The sequence below is a fragment of the Cylas formicarius genome, unplaced genomic scaffold (genome assembly GCF_029955315.1).
Source record: "Cylas formicarius isolate icCylForm1 unplaced genomic scaffold, icCylForm1.1 PGA_scaffold_7__23_contigs__length_41026272, whole genome shotgun sequence".
Lineage (NCBI taxonomy): Eukaryota > Metazoa > Arthropoda > Insecta > Coleoptera > Brentidae > Cylas > Cylas formicarius.
This window is the reverse complement of record NW_026844352.1, coordinates 39,441,050-39,465,072: the sequence shown is the minus strand read 5'-3', so window position 1 is coordinate 39,465,072 and position 24,023 is coordinate 39,441,050. Positions and strand designations below refer to the sequence as shown.

General features: G+C 33.5%; 3 protein-coding genes across 4 annotated transcripts in view; 1 reads left to right on the top strand and 2 right to left on the bottom strand.

The window, feature by feature from the left end:
* Positions 1–352: 352 nt before the first annotated feature.
* On the top strand, positions 353–3,467 carry LOC132704756 (single-stranded DNA-binding protein, mitochondrial). Its single transcript, XM_060674975.1, has 4 exons — positions 353–460; positions 515–866; positions 920–1,090; positions 1,199–3,467. The coding sequence occupies exons 2-4, from the start codon at positions 746–748 to the stop codon at positions 1,363–1,365; spliced, it is 459 nt and encodes a 152-aa protein (XP_060530958.1). The 5' UTR covers positions 353–460; positions 515–745; the 3' UTR covers positions 1,366–3,467.
* Positions 2,458–13,021, bottom strand: LOC132704755 (calpain-D-like). The gene is made up of 16 exons (XM_060674974.1): positions 12,700–13,021; positions 12,009–12,636; positions 11,346–11,749; positions 11,004–11,213; positions 10,307–10,395; positions 9,798–10,175; positions 9,557–9,749; positions 9,296–9,492; positions 9,039–9,241; positions 8,783–8,982; positions 8,552–8,727; positions 8,215–8,495; positions 6,005–6,234; positions 5,647–5,947; positions 5,416–5,590; positions 2,458–3,494 (listed from the first exon to the last, which is right to left on the bottom strand). The coding sequence occupies exons 1-15, from the start codon at positions 12,918–12,920 to the stop codon at positions 5,417–5,419; spliced, it is 3,885 nt and encodes a 1,294-aa protein (XP_060530957.1). The 5' UTR covers positions 12,921–13,021; the 3' UTR covers positions 2,458–3,494; position 5,416.
* Positions 13,022–14,247: 1,226 nt separating this feature from the next.
* LOC132705414 (prothoracicostatic peptides) overlaps positions 14,248–24,023 on the bottom strand; it is a 42,458-nt gene continuing 32,682 nt past the window's right edge. For both annotated transcript variants that reach the window (XM_060675992.1, XM_060675991.1), the window contains 3 exons: positions 23,220–23,390; positions 20,328–20,544; positions 14,248–15,020 (listed from right to left, as the gene is read on the bottom strand). In XM_060675992.1, the coding sequence (XP_060531975.1) occupies positions 14,947–15,020; positions 20,328–20,544; positions 23,220–23,390 (462 nt within the window). In that variant the 3' untranslated portion in view covers positions 14,248–14,946. The remainder of the gene's footprint in view (positions 15,021–20,327; positions 20,545–23,219; positions 23,391–24,023) is intronic.

Genomic DNA, 24,023 nt, shown 5'->3' with positions numbered 1-24,023 from the left:
TAATCGTCTTAAAGCCAGCGCAATCCTATTAGATAAAATAGTAGCCCTACTACGTAATTATTTTCCGCGCAGGACAGTCCTTTTTACCCACTAACCTGCACTTTGCGCCATTTTCTTAATAAACTTAAACTCGTTTTCCCAGAATATTTAACGAGATATTTTGATAATATACTGGCTTCAAAATGCCGCTTCCAAACTTATTGACGATCCCTGATCGGTCATGTTGGTTTGCTGAATGTCGCAAGGACATTGGTCAAAAACGAAATTTTAAATCTCGCGCATCTACATGTTGAATGGAATTTTTCAAAATTTGTTAAATTAGTTTCATAGTTGCTTCATAAGTTCCTGTATTATCAGCATGAGCAGCGCCACTATATCTTTAAAAGCTATATTGTCTCTTCTATCGGCAGTGCAAAATCTATCCCACATAGACATATACGGCGGCGTCAAAAGAACCATCGTAATGACACTTATACTAAATATTAGTAATACATTGACCAAATAATTTTTGCAGGTAGAATGAAGCCTTTATTTCAGTCTGTTTTTTTAAATTTCTGCGTTCTCTAGCTCTTTGCAATTCACATCTCCGACAAACTGTATTGACACCGCTCCTTCCAAATTTGTACTGTGCTACATCAAAAATAACCAAGCTCCATTATCTATGAAACTAACCTTATTTTCAATATTATCGGACCTAGCGATTCGGCTTTGCTCTGTTATATTTTAAAATATTTAATTAAGTATAATGTTGGTAACGAGAATTTTAAATACGTCAGTGACTACAAAATTCGCCAAAAATGTTCAAATTTTTACACGGCACATGGCAACTGGCAACATTCAACAGGAACCTCCAAGATTAGAAAAAAGTAATTATGACAAATTTTGTCGATTAATTCAATATCTTAATGTATTTTTGTAGCTATAAATAATGTGCAACTTTTGGGTAGGGTCGGTGCAGATCCACAGAGAAAAGGTAATGATGAGCACCCTGTTGCTGTGTTTTCATTAGCTACTCATACAAATTACCGTTATGAATCTGGCGAATTTCTGCAAAGGACTGAATGGCATAGAATTGTGTGCTTTAAACCAGGTTAGTCATTGAATTATAATATTTTATAAATTAATGTATTAGAAATCTCTGGTGATAATTGCAAAGAAACGAAGCCCAACAAATTTGAATATATATCATTCATTCTAGGTATAAGAGAATCAGTTCTAAATTACTTAAAAAAAGGACAAAGAGTCTATGTGTCTGGACGAATCACCTATGGAGAGATACGCGATGGAGATGGAACACCAAAAGCAACCACTGCTGTAGCTGCTGATGATGTTATATTTTTCCAAAGTAGTGATAATAACAAATAACTAAAACTTTAACTTTTTCATATTTCATAAGTTTAGTTTTAAGATTTAAATATAAAATTAAGGAAAATTCATTTCATCAAATAAGAATGATTTAAAATTAATCCCAACAGTTGAATGCTTTTTTTATTTAATCACCAAATAATAACAATGATAATAATCTGCGTAATATATTGAAAATTGATTTTAAAAAAATAATATCAATTTATGTCAAAGCTTACTTTATTAATTTACAATATAAGACCACAAAAATTAGACACAGTCTAAACATAAGCTTTACATTGGGCAAGAAAACCCTAGATTTTGTGAATATGCTTTTATATAACAACAGTACAAAAATTTAATAAGACAATGCTATACAAAATTACACAAACATGCATCAATTTAAAAAGCCATTGATTACTTTGAACAGAACAACTTGTGTGTGTCACACAATTGATACAGAGGGAGGCAGCAGATATTTTTATAGTGTGTACAGTAAATAAAATATTATGTTAGGGTAATAGCACCAGAAGCTAAGATAATTCAGGTGAAATTCTAAATAAATGTAAAACTTAATATTATTTTTAAAACGTTTTGTAATTAAGTGAATTAAGCTTTAAGAATTGAAGGTCATATATCGCATATCTTTATAAGATTCTTGTATTTATTTCATAACAACAAATAGGCAGATATCTGAAAAAAAAGAGATGGAAACATGGAAACTAAAGTAACATAATGAATGATTTACCTGTTCAGACCTGATCAACCACTGGTTAATTATAAGATGTTTGTGATGAAGAAAGTAAAACAATTAGCAATAACAAAGCATTTAATTACAAAAATCAATCAAGAGAATCACCTACTGCTGGTACAACCTCCCTTCTAACTAAATCCTTATACTACCGTAAAATATATTTTTTTGAAAATTATAGTTTGATATGTAGGGAAAGGGCAATTGGGAAAAATAAGTTGTACACATATATTTTCAAAATGAAATGTTTTTTTAAGTATGCGCTTCAACATAAGTTGTCAGAAGGAAATTAAATTTTGCTATTTTGTTAGTTTTAGTTTTCACAAAAGTTTGCGCTGCGAAACTTTAACGAAAAGACAGTATTATAAACGAAAATCTGTATTTCTGCTATCACAAAAGTTTGTAAAGTATAGGCCCATTAAAACAAGTATTTTTTAAAAATAATTGGAGTGCATAATAATGTGTAATGTCACATTTAACATATTTTAATATATGTATAATTTAAATTAACAATTTGTGGAGATTCAAGTAAAAAAAGTATTACTATGTGTTCATGAACCTCACCGATTTTTAAAGAAACCCGAGCATATACAATATGTAAAAAAGGAAAGTTGCTCCCCTACCAAGTTAAAAAATGTATTACTTTTTACAGTCCAGTACCAAATTTCAAATCAATCTAGAGCGCCTAGACCTTGATGGCGATGGTGGAACTAAAATATTACTTCAATAGGCGTTTCAATCGGTTTGAACTATTTTATAAAATTCAGACAAAACATGTGACTGATGAAAATAAATGAACAGGTTCATGAACAAATAATTCACACTGTGGATATAAATCTGCCAACTCAACAAGTTCTTAAAAAAATAATTCAATTTAATATTCGAAACTAGCCCTTGAAACAATTTAAAATTGCATTTACATTAACTATCACATTCGAATTTCTAATAATTATAATATGTAGTATCTAAGAACCGATGGTATCTCTTTAAAATTTAGTACAAAAAACATGATCAAATACATGTTTGTCTTTAATCCAGAGAACAAAATTAAAACAAATTAAAAATAAATTATCAACCTATCATGCAATTCATTCATTCAGGAAATTAACAGCAAAATTCCAAACACACGTTGCTTTCTAACGATAGCCCTACCTGGTTTTACAAATAATTGTTTAAAATATTACCCAAACGTTGTTTCCCGACGAAATAATCCAGTAAACAATAATTTCCCAAAATTTATTCTATAATTTTGCCAAAGCCTAATAAATCATTTAACAACAAACAAAACAGACAAAACCAAGGTATCAAATTCAACATAATACTCAAATTACACTATCAGTGCATTGAAACTAAACGCTAAAACTCCTTAAGAAGATACAAATACTGTGTTATTAACCCCCTAAAATTAAGAGAAAAAAATCAAACAGTATATATATATATATATATATATATATATATATATATATATATATATATATATCGTTTGTAAGTTTCCGTTACTTGTGAAACATTTTATTTTTTGTGACGTTTCGGCCATCAAGACCTTCTTCAGACATTTAATTTTAACCTCCAAAAATGTATTTTTAAATAAAATTATTTATAGCATTGTTTTCCTGGTCATAATTAAAACATAGATAAAAAGGTGTATAGGAGTCAGCAAAACGGATTGAAATGATTAAAAATTACTAGTGCAAGTCAATAGAACATACAAAGTGATTAAAAATAGTATAAAAATAGATGCACAACAATAAAACATACATGATTTTTTATATTACGATTGCATACCTTAAGCCAAAAATCAACGGTTCACTGTATAGTTGTTTGGTAATTTACAGTTTTACAACATTCACAACAGACATATCGAATAACTTTCTAGACCTGACTCTATACCACAGCAAAGACCAGATCAAAACCAAATGGTACACTAGTCATCTAGGTACGTAAGCTTCAACTCCCAACATCCCATCACCCAAAAAAAATCCGTAATAATTAAACTGTCCGATCCTGAGTACAGACAGCAAGCTATTAAAAAAGCAAAACAAGCCCTAAAATTAAACTGTTATCCGGATGTATTAATAAATAAAATTTTCAATAAACGGATACATAAATTTTACAATCAAAATGCTGGTAACAAATCCGAAAAGAAAAATATCCAAAAACAATATCTCCCATTACGGTACGTTCCAGGGCTATCGGAAAATTTTTGCAATGTGTTCAAACAACACGACATTACTGTGGCACACAAAGGTTATAATCTATTAGAACAAAACTTGAGTAAATTAAAATAAAAAATCCCTGACGAGAAAAAAAAGCCACGTTGTGTATCAAATACCATGCCAAAATTGTAACGGTGTCTACTTCGGACAAACTAGTCAATACTTAAAAAGTCGCTTAAACGGCCACAAATATGACAAAAAAAATAACACTGCTCTTGCGAGCCATGCCAGGGAGAATCAGCACTCGTTTGACTTTCAAAGTGTGAAAATTTTACGCTCAGAAAGCCACACAAAAAGACGGGAATTTTATGAAATGATTGAGATCCAAAAAAAATCCAAACGCCATAAATTGTAAGACTGACACAAAAAATCTCAGCAAAATTTATCACAACTTAATTAAATAAAGATATAAATTAACCCGTGAATCTCACACAAACCACAAAAAAAAAAACGCTTAAAAAAAAACTCCGTTGTCCTACCGTGAAGAAACGTACATCCGTGCTTCGCATTATTGTTTTGGTTCGTCTTACCAATGTGCCTTGTCGATTTACATATTCGATATGTCTGTTGTGAATGATGTAAAACTGTAAATTACCAAACAACTATATAGTGAACCGTTGATTTTTGGCTTAAGGTATGTAATCGTAATATAAAAAATTATGTATGTTTTATTGTTGTGCATCTATTTTTATACTATTTTTAATCACTTTGTATGTTCTATTGACTTGCACTAGTAATTTTTAATCATTTCAATCCATTTTGCTGACTCCTATACAATTTTTTATCTATGTTTTAATTATGACCAGGAAAACAATGCTATAAATAATTTTATTTAAAAATACATTTTTGTAGGTTAAAGTTAAATGTCTGCAGAAGGTCTTGATGGCCGAAACGTCACAAAAAGTAAAATGTTTCACAAGTAACGGGAACTTTAATTTCACTAAAAAAGGACCAAAAAAACCCAAGAACCATTTCTTAAGTATATATATATATATATATATATATATATATATATATATATATATATATATATATATATATATATATATATATATATATATATATCTTTCTTTGGTAGTCAATTTTCCAGGTATTAACACTTACCTCAGAATAATCGAGGTGAATGCAACCCGGTAGTCTGGTGATCCAATTCAGGAACGTGGCAAACTCCCTGTGGGCCCCAATCATGCAAAGTGTGAGAATTTGCAAGTCTATGAGTTAGCCTATGTGCTATAGAAAAACCGCCACTACCCTCGAGTTGCGTCAAAACAATTATGACCTACAAGTAAATCAAACGCTTTAACGAAAGTTAACGAAAAATAAAGTTGCACGCACTTGGCGAGTTAGAGGTGGCACCGAGTCTACTGTTTTCAAAGTTCCGCGGGTCGACACGACGTTGTAGCTCTCCTGACAATCGCATTTGACGTGTATCCACTTGTTTTCGTGCCGATTCTCGACCATGACCACCAGACCCGCCCAACCTTTTGTCAAGTAATACGCCGTCATACCTTCTCTGCCCTCGTGTCTTTGGCCTCTCGCTAACGTTAACGATATAATGGAGTCTGCCAAAATATAATTTGGAGGCGTGATGTGCTCGGCTAAAACTTTCTTTGAACTGTGAATAGCCAAGACGTATCTAAAATAGAAATTATGCTGGCAAATGGTAAAAACCGGACGGGATTGTTTGCCTCACTTTGGGTATGCGGTAACTTCGTCCAACCCAGTGTGCCAGTGATTGAAAGCGAGCGGTACCACAACATATTCTCCAGGTTCCAGCATTTTACAGCACCCCACGAAACCTCTAACTTGACGTTTGCTGTGTTCTACTAGATTTCCTATGGTAGTTCCCGACCGGGCTTTGAAAAGAACCACACACAAATCTAACTGAGACCTCTGAGATTTTTCAGACTTCCTTTGGCCTTTCTGCAATAAATAAATGAATCTTTTTTTATTTATTTATTTACAACTGACTCCAAAACAGTGCTACACACTGTATTTTATGTAAGTCTTTTTAAATTTACGTAGAAATATGCAAATATACTTTTAATTTCTGACAAAATTGTTTTGTTGTTTTTGCTTCCTCAATTCTCTTTTGGTACAGTGTTACAAGTCTGAATACAGCTATATAATGGCGATCTTTGTACTTTCAAGTTTTTAAAAAATGAGTTCTAAAGTCTTACGTGTATTATGACTATGTATTTGTTTCAATTGCTTTTTATCTCAGTTATTTTTTTACCGTTCATTCTTTGTGGAATATCTTGCTTTTTCACAAGTCACTATTTTTTTATGTTCCATGTTTTTGTTGTTTCATACACTGTTTATTTTAAACATGGTTTTTACTGCTTTGTTTTGAGTTCCCCAGCATGAAATTAAGTACCTTATGTAAGGTGTAATGAAACTACTATAAAGTAAAAATTTAGATTTTTTGCTTAAATTGTCTGTACACCGTTTTATTACACCAACCGTAAGAGCATTTTTTTTCATGATTTGATTCACATGTATGTCCCACTCAAGTTTATTTGTTAAGATTAGTCCTAAGTATTTATAATTTTGTACAATTTAACAGGAACAAGTTTTTTATTTTTTTGTTTGATGATTATATAGACCATTTTATTTGTATTTATAGATAACTTATATACAGTATATACTGCAGAGCAGCAAGCGCCCTTTTTTTACTTTTTGATTTGTTTATTTGTGTGCAGCGTTTGAGGTCTTTGGAGTGTGTGTATAGACGTTTTCACGCAACACTTCTGAAATTCATTTTTTAAAACTTATGAAGCATTATATCGGTATCGATTACGTCGAATGTTTTTTTGCTCTAGTAGGTCTGCTGAGGCTCCTCAGGTACTGATGTTTCTTTGGAAACCATATTCACATTTGTCAAACTTGCGTTGGTTCTCTATAAATTTTACTACAAAGATCCTTCGGCGAGGCTTTTTTATGTACTGGCGTTATTTTTGCTGCCTTTAGTTCTTTAGGAAACGGTCCAGTTTCTAGTGTCAAATCTGTTTTTGTTATGCTGTCTTCTCCAGGTTCTTTAGGCTATCACATTTGGTGGAGTCTCCCATAAACCAAAAGAAGAAAATAGTTTTACCAATTCTGGAAAGGGCTTTTAAAAATGTTATTTTTCACAGCATGACTTTATGGAGGGGAGATCCTTCGTGGCCAACCGATATGTCTACAATAATTAAATAGGAGTGCATTAATATCGGAGTGGCTAATCTAGGTAAGGTTGAAACTGTGAAGGATCTTGGTATATGTCTGCACAGGATGCTTGGGTTCACAGATCACTATAGATCAGTAGGGCAAACCAAGTGTTGGGATTCTTTATGAGAATGTCAAAATATTTTTATCATTCAGATTGAATTGTCTTCCTTTATGTTTCACATACTCGATCAGTTTCGGAATATGGTGCTATCATTTTGTGTCCCAACTATGAAGTGCATATAAAACGGACGGATGCCATTCAGAGAAAAATTCTTCTCTTCTCTGGATTCGGAGCAAATAATGACCCATTATAAGAGGTTTTCTTTATACGATTAGATTTTAGATGTATTTTTCTCCTCTCACAGTGATCCCAATAGTCTCCATTATAGCGGTATATTTTAATAATAATTTATAATATAAAATATGATAACATTTATGTTACAATATTATATTGACTATAATATTCATATTTATTTTCTATTTTAGAATTCATTGTATATTTTGGCTGCGTACTTGACGCATTCTTTTTGGCTACTTATATGTATATTACTTTATATTTACATAATTGTTTTTTATACCATATTGATTTTCGTTTAACCATTATCTCCGCTGGGTAGTATTGTTACAGTTATTGCGAATATTTTCAAAATTGTAGAAATTGTGTAACTGTTGATGAATATAAAAAAACGGATTGACCTGAAAGAGAGTGAAATCAACCTCGGTAGGCTCCAAAACGGTCAACAATATGCAAGAGAGATGTTTCTGACTGGCCACGGGCGGCAAAATTCCATTCAGTCTCACTTCGTTCCAACCGCTTCTGACTTTGCAAATGTCGATGCAGTCAAAATATTTTAGGACGTCGTTAAACGATATCCAAAAGGTTCCGTCTTGAGGCCCGTCTGGCATTAGTTCGTCGCGTAAATGTCTCATCCAGACCGTAGAGTTATCCGACCAGTCACCTTTCCAGACGAAATGGCCTTAAAATATAAGAGATATTTTAAATAGATATTTATAGGTTAAAAACGCAATTTACCCCATGGATTTCTCAGTTTAAGCAACCTGTAACCTTCGAAATCGCGCACGTCCAACAACGAATACGCGTGCCTTGGCCTTAACCCTTTTGTGTTATATTCCACTTCGTCCACTTTCATGTTGCCGCCACCGCAAGAGGCTCCCATTAAGAACATCGCTTGACGTGAAGAAAGCAACCTGAAAGCAAATAGATAAATTGGGGGATTCTCTATCTATATTTTATAGTAATCACTGAGCCCAAATAAGGTCCGTATCCAATTCTTCTTCATTTGACGGAAACGATGACACTTGCAAGGGTATAGATTCGCAGGGGGCCCCTGTTAACGTTGCCAAACCCTCTAACGATCTACCGGAAACGAGTGCTTCGTAACAGCCATGGATTTTAGCTACAGCCTTCTCTATTAGCGGTACCCAGAGCTGTTTCCTTTTCGCCTTAAGAATATTATACAGTTGCAACGAATCGGTCACGTCAATTAAAAGGAAATCACCTGGGAATATAGCAAGTGGCCCCTTTTATCGCAGGGAAAGTAATCGTCTACCAAAACAGTCGTCCATACTCCATCCTTACACAACCTCACTTGGTAAGCGCCTTGAGGACAATGACTCCTGGTGATTAAGATGGCTCTTAAAAGCTCCTCCCTTTCTGACAATACAGCTAAGGCACTCAGTAACCAACAGTTTCCCAATACGCCTAAAATATAAGGAATAAATAGATAATACTTTGAAATAAATCACCACGAAATACCTTGTGATATATCTGACGGTTGTGGGGTTCGAAACACAGCCCAGGGTAAGTCTTTGTTCTCTTCCACTATGATGTCCCTTAATCTCCTCCACTTAACTGTATGCCCTTCTTTAACTTCTGATGGATTGTAGTATAAACTGGACTGCATGGGTGGAAAATCATCATCTATGTAACTCTGTTTCTTCAACTTACAATACCTGAGGATTGCCATGCCGTTCATTCAATTTAGTTTTACTAACTATAGAAAACGGGATGTTTTACCTAACAATATAGTTCCAATGTTTGTTACTAAGCTCCTCCTGGCTGAGCCTGGGAGGATCTTCTGGTGGCACCGAACTAGCATCAATACGTAGTTTTTGACACATATCACAGATAACTTGAGATTTGGTATTTTCAAAGGTACAAATCATGCATGTCCACACTTGGCATTGTCGGGATGTATTGGGAACACAACCTTAAAGTTATGTCTAGTATTTATGGACTAATTTATCAGGATACATACCTAAATCCATATCGGTGTGCAAGTTAATTTTGCCCTTAACGGGCAATGGTTTCACGTTACCGGCTTTTCCATTTTTATTTAATTGTCTTGATCCGTGCAAGGGCGATGGACTCCTTGACTGACCAGATCTTTCTCTGTCAAACGAATTTTCGGTCTTACAAACTTTACAAGAAGTGGACGTGAGTGGATTTTTTAAAGTGCACTTGGAACATGTCCAAAATTCGCCTTTCTTTAAGGTCATATCATGGTTTATTGTCAGGGACTTTAATTTGGAACCATAACACGCCTCACAGACTAACGCACAACCACGGTTTACCAAAGTGCACTTTTTGCAGGTCCATTTTTGTTCATCTGACGAACCAGGCGACGATTCAATACCTAAAAGTTTATTTTGCAATCTTATAAATATCCACCCCTTAAAATACATCTTCATGTAGTGGAAAGTAGATCACTGGCTAAGTGAAGAAAACATGTCTATAGGGTATTCCGGTTAAATGATAAATACTTACCTGGAAATAGCTGAAAATCATCTTCAAGGTCTTGGTCCAGAGTGGCTATGGGAACTTGTAAATCGTTGGAGTCTATCCAGTTCGCTGGACTAAAAGATTTATTAGAAATATTGTTATCAGTCCTAGTTTGCCTTTCCTAACAGAGTCTGGCACTACAACTTACGCGTAAAAGGTCATGGTGGCCATACATATAAATGGTTATTTGCTATTCATTAATTCCACGTTATAAGGTAAAATAAACTACTAAAACGCATGACAATTAAGATAATCTCTTTGATAACATTATTTAGATATGCAAAATAGTTGATATAAATGTGGGTTAGCGACTAGAATAAAAAACAAATCTTTATAGCTATAATTTAAATTCTAAAAAATGGTATAAAAGGAAATTTTGTAAACTTTTTAAATTTGTTGAAGTATATTGCTATTTTGTTATCATAAAAAGAAAATATTTATTGCCAAAAATTCCGTTTACATAAAAAAATCTTTTTACAGTAAAGGTGCCAAAAATAACTTAAACAATTTTATTTGTCTTCGTCAATGGTCTGAAATTATTTTTTATAAGAAATCCGCTGAAATTATGGGACTACTTTTCCCTTTTAAAATATAATATTTATTATTAAAAAATGGTTCTGAAAAACTAACCAAAACAAAAGGAAGGTGAATTACACAAACCTCATAACATAGAATTACTCACATAGGAGAAGGACCACTGCTTGTCCTCTCTTCGGTCACTGTGATAGTCGAAGGTTGATTTAAAGATGGGGGTGATCTAAAACTTTTGCATATGTCACATCTATCCGCAATTAAATCATTGTAGGCAAATGAACACTGTCTGCAAATCCACCTCCTTTCATTTATTGTCCACGATGTGGGTAAGGGATTGTTCTTTTGTAGTATTGTAAGACTACCAAAAGTTGAAATACAGATTAGACGGCGATAATTTTAAGGGCAAAGGTAATTGATAAAACACTAGAGGTGCGTTTAAAAAAAATAATCAAACCATCAAAATAAAATTCCTAACGAAACAAAAACTTACATTTTCTCGTGCTGTTCAGGACTAAATTCATTTGCTCTCTTGTGAGCGTTGACGATACTATGGTTTTCATAAAAATGTAGTTTTTCCTTTTCGGGTTCCGTAATGCCTATATACGTATACACAGTACTATTTACACTGGCGTCACTAATATCACTTGTGCTTCGATTGAAATTTCTACTTCTTAGTGGAACATTAAGAGGCCCGAAGTTGGTTCTTGATGATTGTATGTTAGTCATCGAATTACTTGATTTCGGTATATTTAACTGCAAAATTTCGCTATCTAAACTTCGACGATTCAAATTAGGTAAGCGATTTGGTGACGCTGGCAGTTCCGAGAAAGATCTTCGGTAAAAAGGTTTTTGTGTAGGATTTCGGAGAGCTTCATTATCTGCCCAATTGTCCACCTGTAATTGTTAAAATATTTAGTAATAACAATGTTGTAAAACAAATTATTTATGGTGTAACAAAATATTTGGTACAATGCACATAACATTCAAGATATATAAATTCCCACCCTGAGGGGATCCTAAAAGTCTGTGTTTTTATAAATTAATAAAAATTAAAGCTGCGAAAAAAAAAGAATAACCTTTTTTAACAATATATTACAATTCACGGGGATTTTATCCTTACATCCTCTAGTATATGGGGGAATAATTAACTCACCTTAATAATTACACTTGGGCTAATATTACTGTTCAAATCAGGTAAATAATGTGCTTCGCAGGCCTCACAAATAGAAGAACTAGCACTATTCAATAGTGTACATCTTTTACATGTCCATGTAGAAGAGGGTACAGTACTTTTAGATGTCCAGAAACTGCTCCCAGAAGAATCACTATGGATTCCACTTGCTGTAGTTCTTACGTTAGTTGGTTGAACACCGTCTATGGGTTTATCACAGTTATTGTCTTGGGCTACTGAACAACTTAAACTTTTTATGTTCGATAGTGAAACTAGATTTATTGGTTTGTTCTGACATTTGCACCTTTCATAATTTAATATTTCGTAGTTTCTGTATTTTGGAGTTACAGAGCACAACTTGCATGGTGATTCAATAGCATTCATCCTTTCTAGCTGGTTATCACACAGCAAGCAATAGAATAAAGTTGAATTGTTGAAAGACAGTTGGCATTCTTTACAAAATAACAAACAACATAAGTCTGGCAGACTTGGTGACTTTGGAATAAGGGAATGTGATTTTAAATTTTTTAGTTTTTTTTGCCTAATTAAAATTAAGCTATTGACGAGAGTATTTTTAACTAAAGCAGTGCAGTTCTTTTTCTCTAAACCACTAAAAAAATATATTATTGATTTATTAAAAAATGACGGACAATAAAAACATTTATCAACCTACCTATCAATATCTAACAATGAGTTATTTGTAGCCTTGTATCGTCTAATAACGGTACAATTTTTACTTTTGCTGAAGTCAAAGGGTTCAGAATTATCTAAACAATCCCTTTTTGGGGTTGTCTCCCTCAAAATTCCACATCTAATGCATTTTCTTTTTTCCGTAGGATTAATCAAATTACAAGATTTGCAATGCCACTGTAATACAGATGCAATTGCACCCATGGTAATCTGCACATGGCTATAAAATTCATTAAAACACTGAAACCAGTCAACATTCACTACAAAACAGCTGATAAATCAAACCAATTTTTAAAAACACAACCATATTGATACCACTTTTTCGACGCAAGCGCAATTGACCCAATAAAATCTCATGGTAACAAAGGTGATTTTTTGGTTGCCTAGTGTTGAGGACTGAATGATAATGTGGGAATTGTTAGTGCGTGCACGCAAAAGTTGGACGACCTGGGAACCTTCGAAATTTAAGAACCGTGGATACGTACGGAGTCGATTAAACTATAGAAAAATTAGGCATCTATGTAGCAAAATGCGAAGTCCGATCGAGAGGGGCACAACTTTTGATTGAATTTCGAGCTTTTCTTGCATTATTTCCCCTCAGTCAATATCCGATAATCTTAGTTCTAATACTGCGAAGTTTGAATAATTATTAAGCCGCGAAAGCAAAGATTGATAAACATTTAAATAAATATGAAGACGGTTATTCTCAGCCTTCGATTGATTACAATTTGCTTCTGTGCTTTATTGAAAATGTTCCCGTTCGGATTTTCATACTGTGAATTTATATGGACAGGGATATTTTGTGATATAGTTCAAGGTAAAATCGGTTCTTCTTAATGTGGAAATCATTATTGACTTTCATTCACTTCTTTCCTTGTCTTGGATTTATTTTGCTGTTTCGTCGAGCTTATGGCCTCCTTACTGATTTTGAATGGACAGTACATTTTTTTCAATTTTACAATTAAAAAAGAACAGAGCTCCGAAAGACATTCATTCGACTTCGACGCATATTTCTCGTCTCGCCTCCCCCTCACCGCTGATTAGCTGATCCATGCGCCATGCGCAACACAGAATACATGTAGAATTGGTGGCCTCACCACTTGGCGTTAAATCTACCGATAACTAAAGAAAATCAATGCCCCACAACAAGGCTACTACTATCTTAAACACGTTGTTATGCCAAATATGTTCGAAAATTTACTTTAAGAAATTTATTTGATTCGCTGATATTAGTTTCTTATAATAGATTTAAGATACGAAACCAATTTGCTAGAATATTAGATTAGATTAGATTCGCTGATATTAGTTTTTTATAATAGATTTAAGATACGAAACCAATTTGCTAGAATATTAAAAGAACAATTTTAATATCACTCCAGAGAGCCTTGAATCATAAAAAAGAAGGACCAATTGCAAAATATCCGTTTCCTCAATGATCACTAAATTATTTTTGCACCTGATAAGGGATAATGCAGTCTAACGCTTTTGTTAGTTCAACGATTTTTGGCATATAAAAACTAAAAATGAGCAGATGCAATTATTGATGTATTTTGCTTACAATACAATACAGTTACCATATGTTATCTATGTTAGATTAGTCTTAAACTTTAAATAGCCAGAAGTACAATGAAAAATATTTCATTAAATTACGTTGTCCGTAACTATAAACGTCCGCAACTAGTAACGAAAATTATATAAACTTACCAAAAATTGACCTATTCTTGATAACATCGAAAATTTTGTGAATATACGTAGTTTAGTTTATTTCTTAGGCGTAAAAGTCAAGAAAATAAAAATTGATGCTGGTTAATAAAATTTCGGTTGAATAAGCAGTTTTTTTCTGATCTTGAAGTTGTTTCAATATTAATTTGGCAACATTGGAATAATGCAGAAGAGCAGATTTCATAATAGGGTACGGATATGTTTGTACAAAGTGAGCATCGAACTTTTCATATTTACAGTTTGCATTTTTGTCCTAGCCCTTAAGCCCTTATATACAATAATTTCCTGCTTTGTACGTCATGAACCGCGCAATATTAATTTTGTACAAATATGTCCGTGAGATCTTCGTGAATACTAGGCCTGTGAAAAGGTACCAGATTTTTAGATATAGGCAAACTTGTTTTTAAGGAGACATAACATTGCTCTTTGGTAAAAAAAATATTTGTTCACATTGATGGTCGTTTCAGTTTTTAATCGAAAACTAACACAAAAATTACATGCTGTTAAGTTATTCTGAAAAGCTCCGCTTTCCCCAAATGCCCTTCAAATTGTTCCAGGCTGGTTCGCGCTTTCCCCAGGAACCTGAAATAGAGTCAGAATAAATAATAACATACAATAAATCTGTAAATGTGTATGTAATAATAAATTGTAATCATTCAACAATGAAAAATACTTCCACAGACCTGAGTTCTAAAGAATTTTATTCCGTTATTGCATATAGGGGATGAGATATACAGGGTGGCCACATCTTCATTGTATCGGTAACTTTTAAACTATTAAATTATAAAAATAAATAAGAACTAAAAGTTCAGATTTTCACGAAATTATATATTATGACATGACAAGTGTTTCGACAACACCGTGTCTTTATCAAATGTAATATTTACAAACTACCTGTTACTATATATACCGAAAAATGACCATGAAACCTTAATTAATGTTGTTGCGAGAATTTAAGTTCAATAAAGGAGAAGTATTTAAATCTAATTCTAATAATTCGTTTGATTTTCAGTAGTTTTTATCAATCATAAAATACGAAATTTTGAGCAATTTTTGAGAAAAATGAACTTTTTCGTTTTGTGCGGAAAAACAGGTCTTTGGAAAAATAGATCAATGGAGCTGGTTAATATTTAATGCTTTGACCTATCTATGGCGAAAATTCATTAAATGACCATCAAAAAATGCTTTTTCTGTATTTAACACATTTATTGAGCTTGGGATTTCATTCGGTATCATTTCATTTATATATAGCTTTTATTACAAAAGTTGGTAATTTAACCGAAATTTTCTGCAGCAACTCGTGTTGTTAAATCTAACTGAACCCATATAATGTCTTATTACAACCAAGTATTTTAAATATTAATTGAACTAGGAGGCTTTTACTTGATGAAAATCCATTTATCAAAATAAATAAGAACTAAAAGTTCAGATTTTCACGAAATTATATATTATGACATGACAATTGTTTCGACAACACCGTGTCTTTATCAAATGTAATATTTACAAACTACCTGCTACTATATATATCGAAAAATGACCATAAAACCTTAATTAATGTTGCTGTGAGAATTTAAGTTCGATATAGGAGAGGTATTTAAATCTAATTGATCGTTAAGCAATACATTTGAATGTCTCATTTGGTTAATCTCCATGGCTTCCAATAAAATTAATTTTCTACTTTTTGTGGCTGTGTGTAATCTATCAAAATTGTCGTCAAAAATGTGTTTTTCTGTGTTTAAGTGTGTAGCATAATTAGAATCTAGACTACTGTTTTTAAACGCTCTTTTATGTTCGTTAATGCGTTTCTTGAAGGATCTACCTGTTTGTCCAATATAAATTTTACGACAAGATCCACATTTTAACCTGTAGACACCTGATTTTTGGGATTTTGGACATTTCGATTTATTGTTTTTCAAATATTTTCCTATTGTGTTGTTAGTTCTGAAAGCTATTTTTAAACCACATTTTGACAAATGTTTTGAAACTTTTTCGCTAGGTTCTCCTATGTATGTAATTGCTTTAAATTGTTCGTGTTCTGTATTTGGTTTCGGATAAATAGAGTTTACTGTTGTCTGTATTTATTTTTTATTTATAATTTTATCTATAATGGACGGATTGTAGCCGTTGTTCAGTGCAATTTGTTTAATGATATTAGTTCTTTGTTGTAATTTTCTGTTGAGAGTGGCGTATTAAGAAGTCTGTGTATAAAAGAGTTAGATGCAGCCATTTTGTGTGTATAAGGGTGATTTGAGCTGTTATGTATGACTGTGTCCGTGTGTGAAGGTTTATGATATATTGAAAAATCTAATTTGTTTTGTACTTTCGTAATAGTTAAGCCTAAAAAATTAATAGAGTTGTCCTGTTCAATCTCGATAGTGAATTTTATACGATTATGTATTGAGTTAATGTAATTTAAAAAAGAATTCAATTGTATGTCCGTTCCAACAAAGCAAGCAAAGATATCGTCCACATATCTATACCACCATAAAAACCTTTACTTAAAGGATGTTCTAGTATGATATTTTCCAAATTATCCATAAAAATCTCGGCTAACAAAGGACTAAGTGGGTTTCCCATAATCAAACCTTCTTTAGAGATATAAATCTGCCCATTAAACTGAAAATAATTTTGGTCTAAAGATATTATTAAGCAATCTAATAAATCTGGTTTCACCAATGGGTTAACCTGTTTCCGAGTTAGGGTAAAATCCACTAAATCTATCACATCCATAGGTGGAATTCTGGGAAATAAGTTTTGTACATCTAAAGGCAATAGTGTTGCGTTAGAAGGGATTTTGTTGATTAATTCAAAAGATTTTTTTTTATTGCACATTTTGGTTTAAAATCTGTGTGGAACTTTAAAATATTTACTAATTTTGTAGAGAATTTAACTGCTGGGGCTGTTACATAAGACACCACTGGTCTAATGGGCATATATTGTTTATGTAATTTAACTTAACTTAAGTTATATTGGACAAACAGGTAGATCCTTCAAGAAACGCATTAACGAACATATAAGAGCGTTTAAAAACAATAGTCTAGATTCTAATTATGCTATACACTTAAACACAGAAAAACACTTATTTGACGACAATTTTGATATTTGATATTTAATGGAAGCCATGGAGGTTAACAAAATGAGACATTCAAATGTATTGCTTAACGAACAATTATAAGGTTGTTCGGAAAGTCATTTCGTTTTTTCCCGTCAGAGGACTTAATTACGTTTTTTCGAAACCAACTTCACACTTAAGCCGCATAACCAGTATATGTCTTGAGAGCTGATATTGCAAGGCTTGTGTGTGAAAAAGTTCTATTAATTCTACGCAGTAGTTTTTGGTTGGTGCCCTTTTAAATATGGAGAGCAATAAGCAGCATTTTCGTCATATTTTACTTTTTTAACTTCAGAAAAGGTAAAAATGCTGTCCAAGCGAGAAAAAAATTGACGAATGTGTATGGAGAAGGCGTGTTAACAGTACGCCAGTGCCAGAACTGGTTTGCAAAATTTCGATCCGGCAATTTTGATGTCGAAGATGCACCACGGTCTGGAAGGCCGGTCGAAGCTGACAAAGATGCGATAAAGGCATTAGTAGATGCAAATCGGCGAATAACCACACGAGAGATCGGTGAGAGATTAAATTTGTCGAATTCGACTGTTTATGGCCATTTGAAAGGCATGGGCTTAACCTCGAAGCTCGATGTGTGGGTGCCCCATGTCCTTACGGAGCGAAATTTGTGTCGTCGCGTTGACGTGTGTGATTCGCTCCTCAAACGTCAAGAAAATGATCCATTTTTGAAGCGGATTATTACTGGGGACGAAAAATGGGTTGTATACAACAATGTTAAACGCAAGAGGTCATGGAGCGGAAAAGATGAACCGGCTCAAAGCGTGTCAAAAGCCAACATTCACCAAAAAAAGGTGACGCTCACCGTTTGGTGGGATGTCAAAGGAATCGTTTTTTTTGAGCTTTTGCCGGACAATACAACGATTAATTCAGAAGTCTATTGTCATCAACTGGACAAATTGAATGATTCACTTAAAGAGAAGAGGCCCGAATTAATCAACAGGAAGGGTGTAGTGTTCCGCCAGGATAATGCGAGACCTCACACAAGTTTGGTCACTCGCCAAAAACTTTTACAGGTTGAATGGGACGTACTGCAACATCCACCATATTCTCCAGATCTGGCGCCTTTCGACTACTATTTGTTCCGGTCTCCGCAAAATTTTTTGGATGGCAAAACCTTTACCTCAAATGAACATGTCAAAAACCACCTGAACCAGTTTTTTGCCAGCAAGGGCCAAAACTTTTATGAGAGCGGAATTATGTTACTGCCAGAAAGATGGCAAAAGGTGTTGGACCAGAATGGCCAATATATATTTTAATAAAATATTTATTCATTATACGAAAACCGTCTTTCATGTTCCCCAAAAAAACGAAATGACTTTCCGAACAACCCAATAGATTTAAATACCTCTCCTTTATTGAACTTAAATTCTCCCAACAATATTAATTAAGGTTTTATGGTCATTTTTCGGCATATATAGTAGCAGGTACTTTGTAAATATTACATTTGATAAAGACACGGTGTTGTCGAAACAATTGTCATGTCATAATGTATAATTTCGTGAAAATCTGAACTTTTAGTTCTTATTTATTTTGATAAATGGATTTTCATCAAGTAAAAGCCACCTCAGTTCAATTATTAAATTGTACTTAAAATTCAATTATCAGAGATGAGCTAAGAAAGAAAATAACAAAAAAGTTATAGGGTTCAAACCGAGTTTCTTCGCCATTGAATTGTTTTATTTACCACGAGTCCCACTTTGGAACTGCTTTAACAACACTTTTCTTTCTTAACTTTTTCTCGACTATTAAAATGCAAACAAAAACTTCCCTCTTGAGACACTTGAGTGTTAATATTACACAGTACATATTGATTGTAAGATTAGTTTAGTTTAGGAACCTAAAAATGCACAGGGTGTTCTATTTAAAATTTCTATATTGTTAGTAGTGACTTAAAATTGGGACACCCTGTATAATATAAGAAGAAACTACTAAATCCAAAGAATTTGTTTTTTTTTTTTTAATTTTCTTAATCCACCTCTGTAACAGTATGTTTAATGATTTAAAACTTACTCACACAAACCCACTAAAAAAGTGACCACTACGATTTTTTTAATTTTTTGTTCTAGAGGACGGACTTTTGGGATTTCCTTTGCAAATTATTCAATTTTACATTTTCAAACCTTTAAGGAACTAAATCACTAATTCAACATTAACACTAGCTATATATTTCCGTCCCATTTATTTATAACTACGTAATATAAGGGTGTACCTGTCTGATTTGACCGTTGAATAATTTTGGCAAATTTCAATGTAGATTTCATAAGTAAATTGTCGAATACGGCCGAAATTTCGCCGAACCGGCGCGAAAAGTTTTAAGTTTGCTTTAAATAGTTTATCAACTCCATTCAAATTTGGCGTTAGTTAGTTAGTTAGTAGTTCGGAATCATCGGTCCATTTAATTTAATTACCAAATTTGAAACGTTCGAGTCAGAACTTTCCATTGACGTTGAACCAAATGAGCCTTTTACCTATTTCCAGTGTTTTGGCGTTGGTTTGAAACAACACGAAGATTAAATTAAAATTTTTATTGACCTGAGATGATGATTCTGATGCATAATCAAAAATATTTTCTAAAAAAGAAGTGTAATGTTTTCTTTTATTCGGATTAATTCAATTAACTCGGTGATCCGTTCCTTCGCCATTATCACACGCATGTTAGCCAGCGGATAAATCAAATTGCAGAAAATTTCCGAATTTGTATGAAATCGTACAATTTGCTTTGATGGTTATTGAACAATTTTAAGTGGAAAAAAGATCCGTACCCCTGAATTTGTCCCACTTATTGTTATTGCTCCTTTTGCCCCATCCGTCGGTGAATTTGTTCCAGTTTCTCTTGTCGAATTCGTGCATGTCCATGTCACCTTCGATGGGTGAGTCTAGATCGTTTTCTTCATTGCTTCGTTGGTCTTCCATTGCTGCTTCCAACTGTTTTAGTACGAGTTCGTTCTCCGATGGAATGTACCTTTTACCCCAGCCGCCCTGTAAAAAGTTATTACCTAATTAAAAATTCTCAATAATAATTGGCGTCGGAAACAGTAACGGTTAAAAAGAGGAGGGTTCTTTAAAAAAAAAAAACGATTTTAAGTATGAATATGCGCAACTTTTCTCTAACTTAATTTAGCTCTCGATTCCTACCTGGAGGGGTGCAACGTCTGAGATTTTAACTGGGAATAAATCTGAAGTTCATAAAGGAGAGCTGTCAATAACCTTTTCGTCTGTAAAAGGCATAACAATGCAGATAAAATCTGTATTCAGAATAAGAGATTTGGCATCCGTCGAACATAAAAATTGGTTTATATTAAACTTTGCTGAACCAGTTACTTTTTCGTAGCATCCATGTTATTGGATTCGACCTAGTGGGTGTTTTTTCTTTACTTTTGTACTTTTCATGTTTGCACCTTCGCAAAACGTCGAGCCAGCAATCGGGATTTGCAGCCTCATCACAAAAAGACGAATGACTTTACGTGTTTTTTTTTCATATTTCTTATCAAAACGATATGGCCATTTATAAAAAATATAATAAGTAGGGATTTTTATTATATTGCCATTAAAAGCTAACTACAACATTGACAAAAAGGAGGGGGTGCAAGACGGGCGATATCTAGCAATTTAATTAATTGATTATTCTCGGGTGCTGCCGCAGCAGATGCAACTATGATACATTATGATTATTATCAAATCAAATTCCAACGAAAAGCAAGTGATACTTAACCAAATAATGAAAAGACGAATTTAGATGGCTAAATTTGGTTGTCGGACCTATCCACCATTGCTTAAAATCAATCTTAATAGTCATTAACTGCATTTTTACGTACACGACGCGCGTTTCGCCAACCATGTTGGCATCTTCAGGAGAAGATTAAAACTAAACTTAATAACAAATGCTCTCTGTATATATACACATCGGGAAGTGGGAGAGGGGATTACGCACTGTTCACGCAACCAATCAGCGCGTATAATGGGCTAAATGGGATTGAACCTCTGCCCTTGTTCGGTGCCTTATTAACAATTTCTAAGCTTTCGTAGGCATCTAATTTTCTACTATTATTTACCTCTTTAACTAATTTTAAATTTCTTATATCTACCTTATGATTATTGTTGAACACATGTTCAGCTACACTTGATTATTCTTCTACCAAATTTTAAATGAGCTAAATGTTCCTTAAATCTAACATTAATTGATCTTTGGGTTTGCCCTACATATGACTTGTCACAATCGTTACAACATATTTCATAAATTCCCGACTTTTCAAGAGTATCTAGTTTATCTTTGGGATTACCCAAGAGATTTTTTAATTTTGATCCGGACTGATAGACACTTCGAAGACCTGCGACCATGAAGACTCTATCAAGTCCACTTGTATATATATTTAGAGAATCGCAGGTTGGTTCTCTAAAGTACTCGAAAACTCCGTGTTCGAGAGAATGACACATTTTTTGGAGCAAGAAAACATTATATCGAATGTGCAACATGGTTTCCGTGTTGGTTACTCAACGGAAACGGGGATTAATGACCTTGTCCAGTATATCTGCGACAAACTCGACATGGGTGAGACAGTTGTGGGAGTGTTTTTTGATCTTTCGCGCGCCTTCGATTCCTTAGATCTGAATATTATGGCAAAAAAACTCGAATGCCTTTGGCTTCGAGGTAATAGCAATAGTTGGATAATATCATATATGAAACACAGGGAAATAAGGGTCAAAGTGAATGGAATATACTCGGAACCGTTCAACGTCAACTTAGGCACGCCCCAGGGAGGAATCTACAGTGCCGAAGGTTCCAGTCAAGAGTTTGATTAACTGCATATTAGTGCCAAAAAATGTAACCGAAATAAATCTTAATTTTTAACATGTAATTTCCTGGAGACCGGTGAATGCGAGTTTCAACAGTCCGAAAACTACCTAGAGTGTTAGTTGTCACCTGTTTTCGTACTTATCTTGTGTTGCACAATTGAAAAACGTAACGTATGCTAAATTAAAAAATTGCGAAACTGAAATGAGGCTTTATCATGCCATCTGACGTTCTGCAAATTGTATAATCCAATTAACAACAACAAACGTTAACCTACAAACTCAGTCTTTCTATTTCAGCAATATTTAGTCTAGTTTCTCTAAATAACGAAAAGGAAATCGGAAACTTTACCCAATTAAAGTTTCTCGCTAATTAAAAATACTTACCTAGGTAGGCATTTATGATATCGATATTGCAGTATTGGAGAACTTTTTATTACTGTGTGGAAAATACATTTTTACCCTTTTGATCGGAAAACTTAAGTCCATTTTTAAAATTTTAATTTTATTTACGAGTACTTGCGTCCAAAAAGTCTTGAAACGCTCGAACTAGAACTGGTATTAGTTTCGATAATTAACTAATTAAAAACAAAGTAGTTTGGTCCATTTATGAATAAATTTAATTAATTATCAGAATTAACCGTATTTTCGTATTTTTCACAGTGACATTCGCGATACTCCAAGGCCTGAATAAAGAAACGGTACGCCGCCGTGGATTATTCAGAAAACATTTCTTTTTGTGTTTTCGAGTAAAGAGTAACCGAAGCAAGTAATTATATTTTGGTGAAAATATGGGCACGTAGGTTTACTTTCGATTTTCGCCTTTTCAATTTCACGTTTGATTAGGTAGGAAGTTATATTACCTGCAGATTTTGCCACATTCGTTTTTCGGAAATTGATGGGGAATAGGCGTTTTCTTCGTCCCACGAAACGGGCGTACGTTTGCCCCAGCCTGTGTGAAGATTGTTCCATCCCCTTTTGCCCCACATCTTCAGATTTTGATTCCAGTCTCTTTTCGGTAAATCCCCATCCAGCTAGAAAAATCACAAAACTATAATTCTAATAACAATAGGGGGGTCAACCGCAGGTATGGTATACAGAAATCCAAAAACTTCTAAAATATTTAAAGAATTTCAGAAGTACCAAGCAATAATAACGTCTGCAAAACATTTTAGGAACAATTTGGTTTGTTGTAAAAACGCTAAGAAACCGTCTACAATAAAATATGACTTAAGAGAGCGCGCTTCTTAAAAATATCTGAAGCCTGAAACTTAGGAGGTGACCTTAGGTTTATTAGCACGTTTCTTCTTAAAATCTTCAACCAATTCACCTTTGCTTACCAGAAATTTATTTTGAAACACCCAATATGTCGCAAATATCAGATATAGATGTTATACGCGCGTATTGATTTTGCAATAAATTTTTGATGATTATCCAGGTTTACATTTATTTGGGGTGTTTTATTAGCTCTCCCTTGATTATTTATATGTGGTTATTTAAACATGTTGACTAGAAAATTATATTATGGGGGATAAAATAACAACACTGAAAACAAAGTTTTTGCAGTATGTATGCCGTTGATACACAAACGCGTTTCATATCCGGAACAACCCATCCAAAGATAAATATTTATTAGTTTATATCTGGTTCCGGAAAAATTAATATTA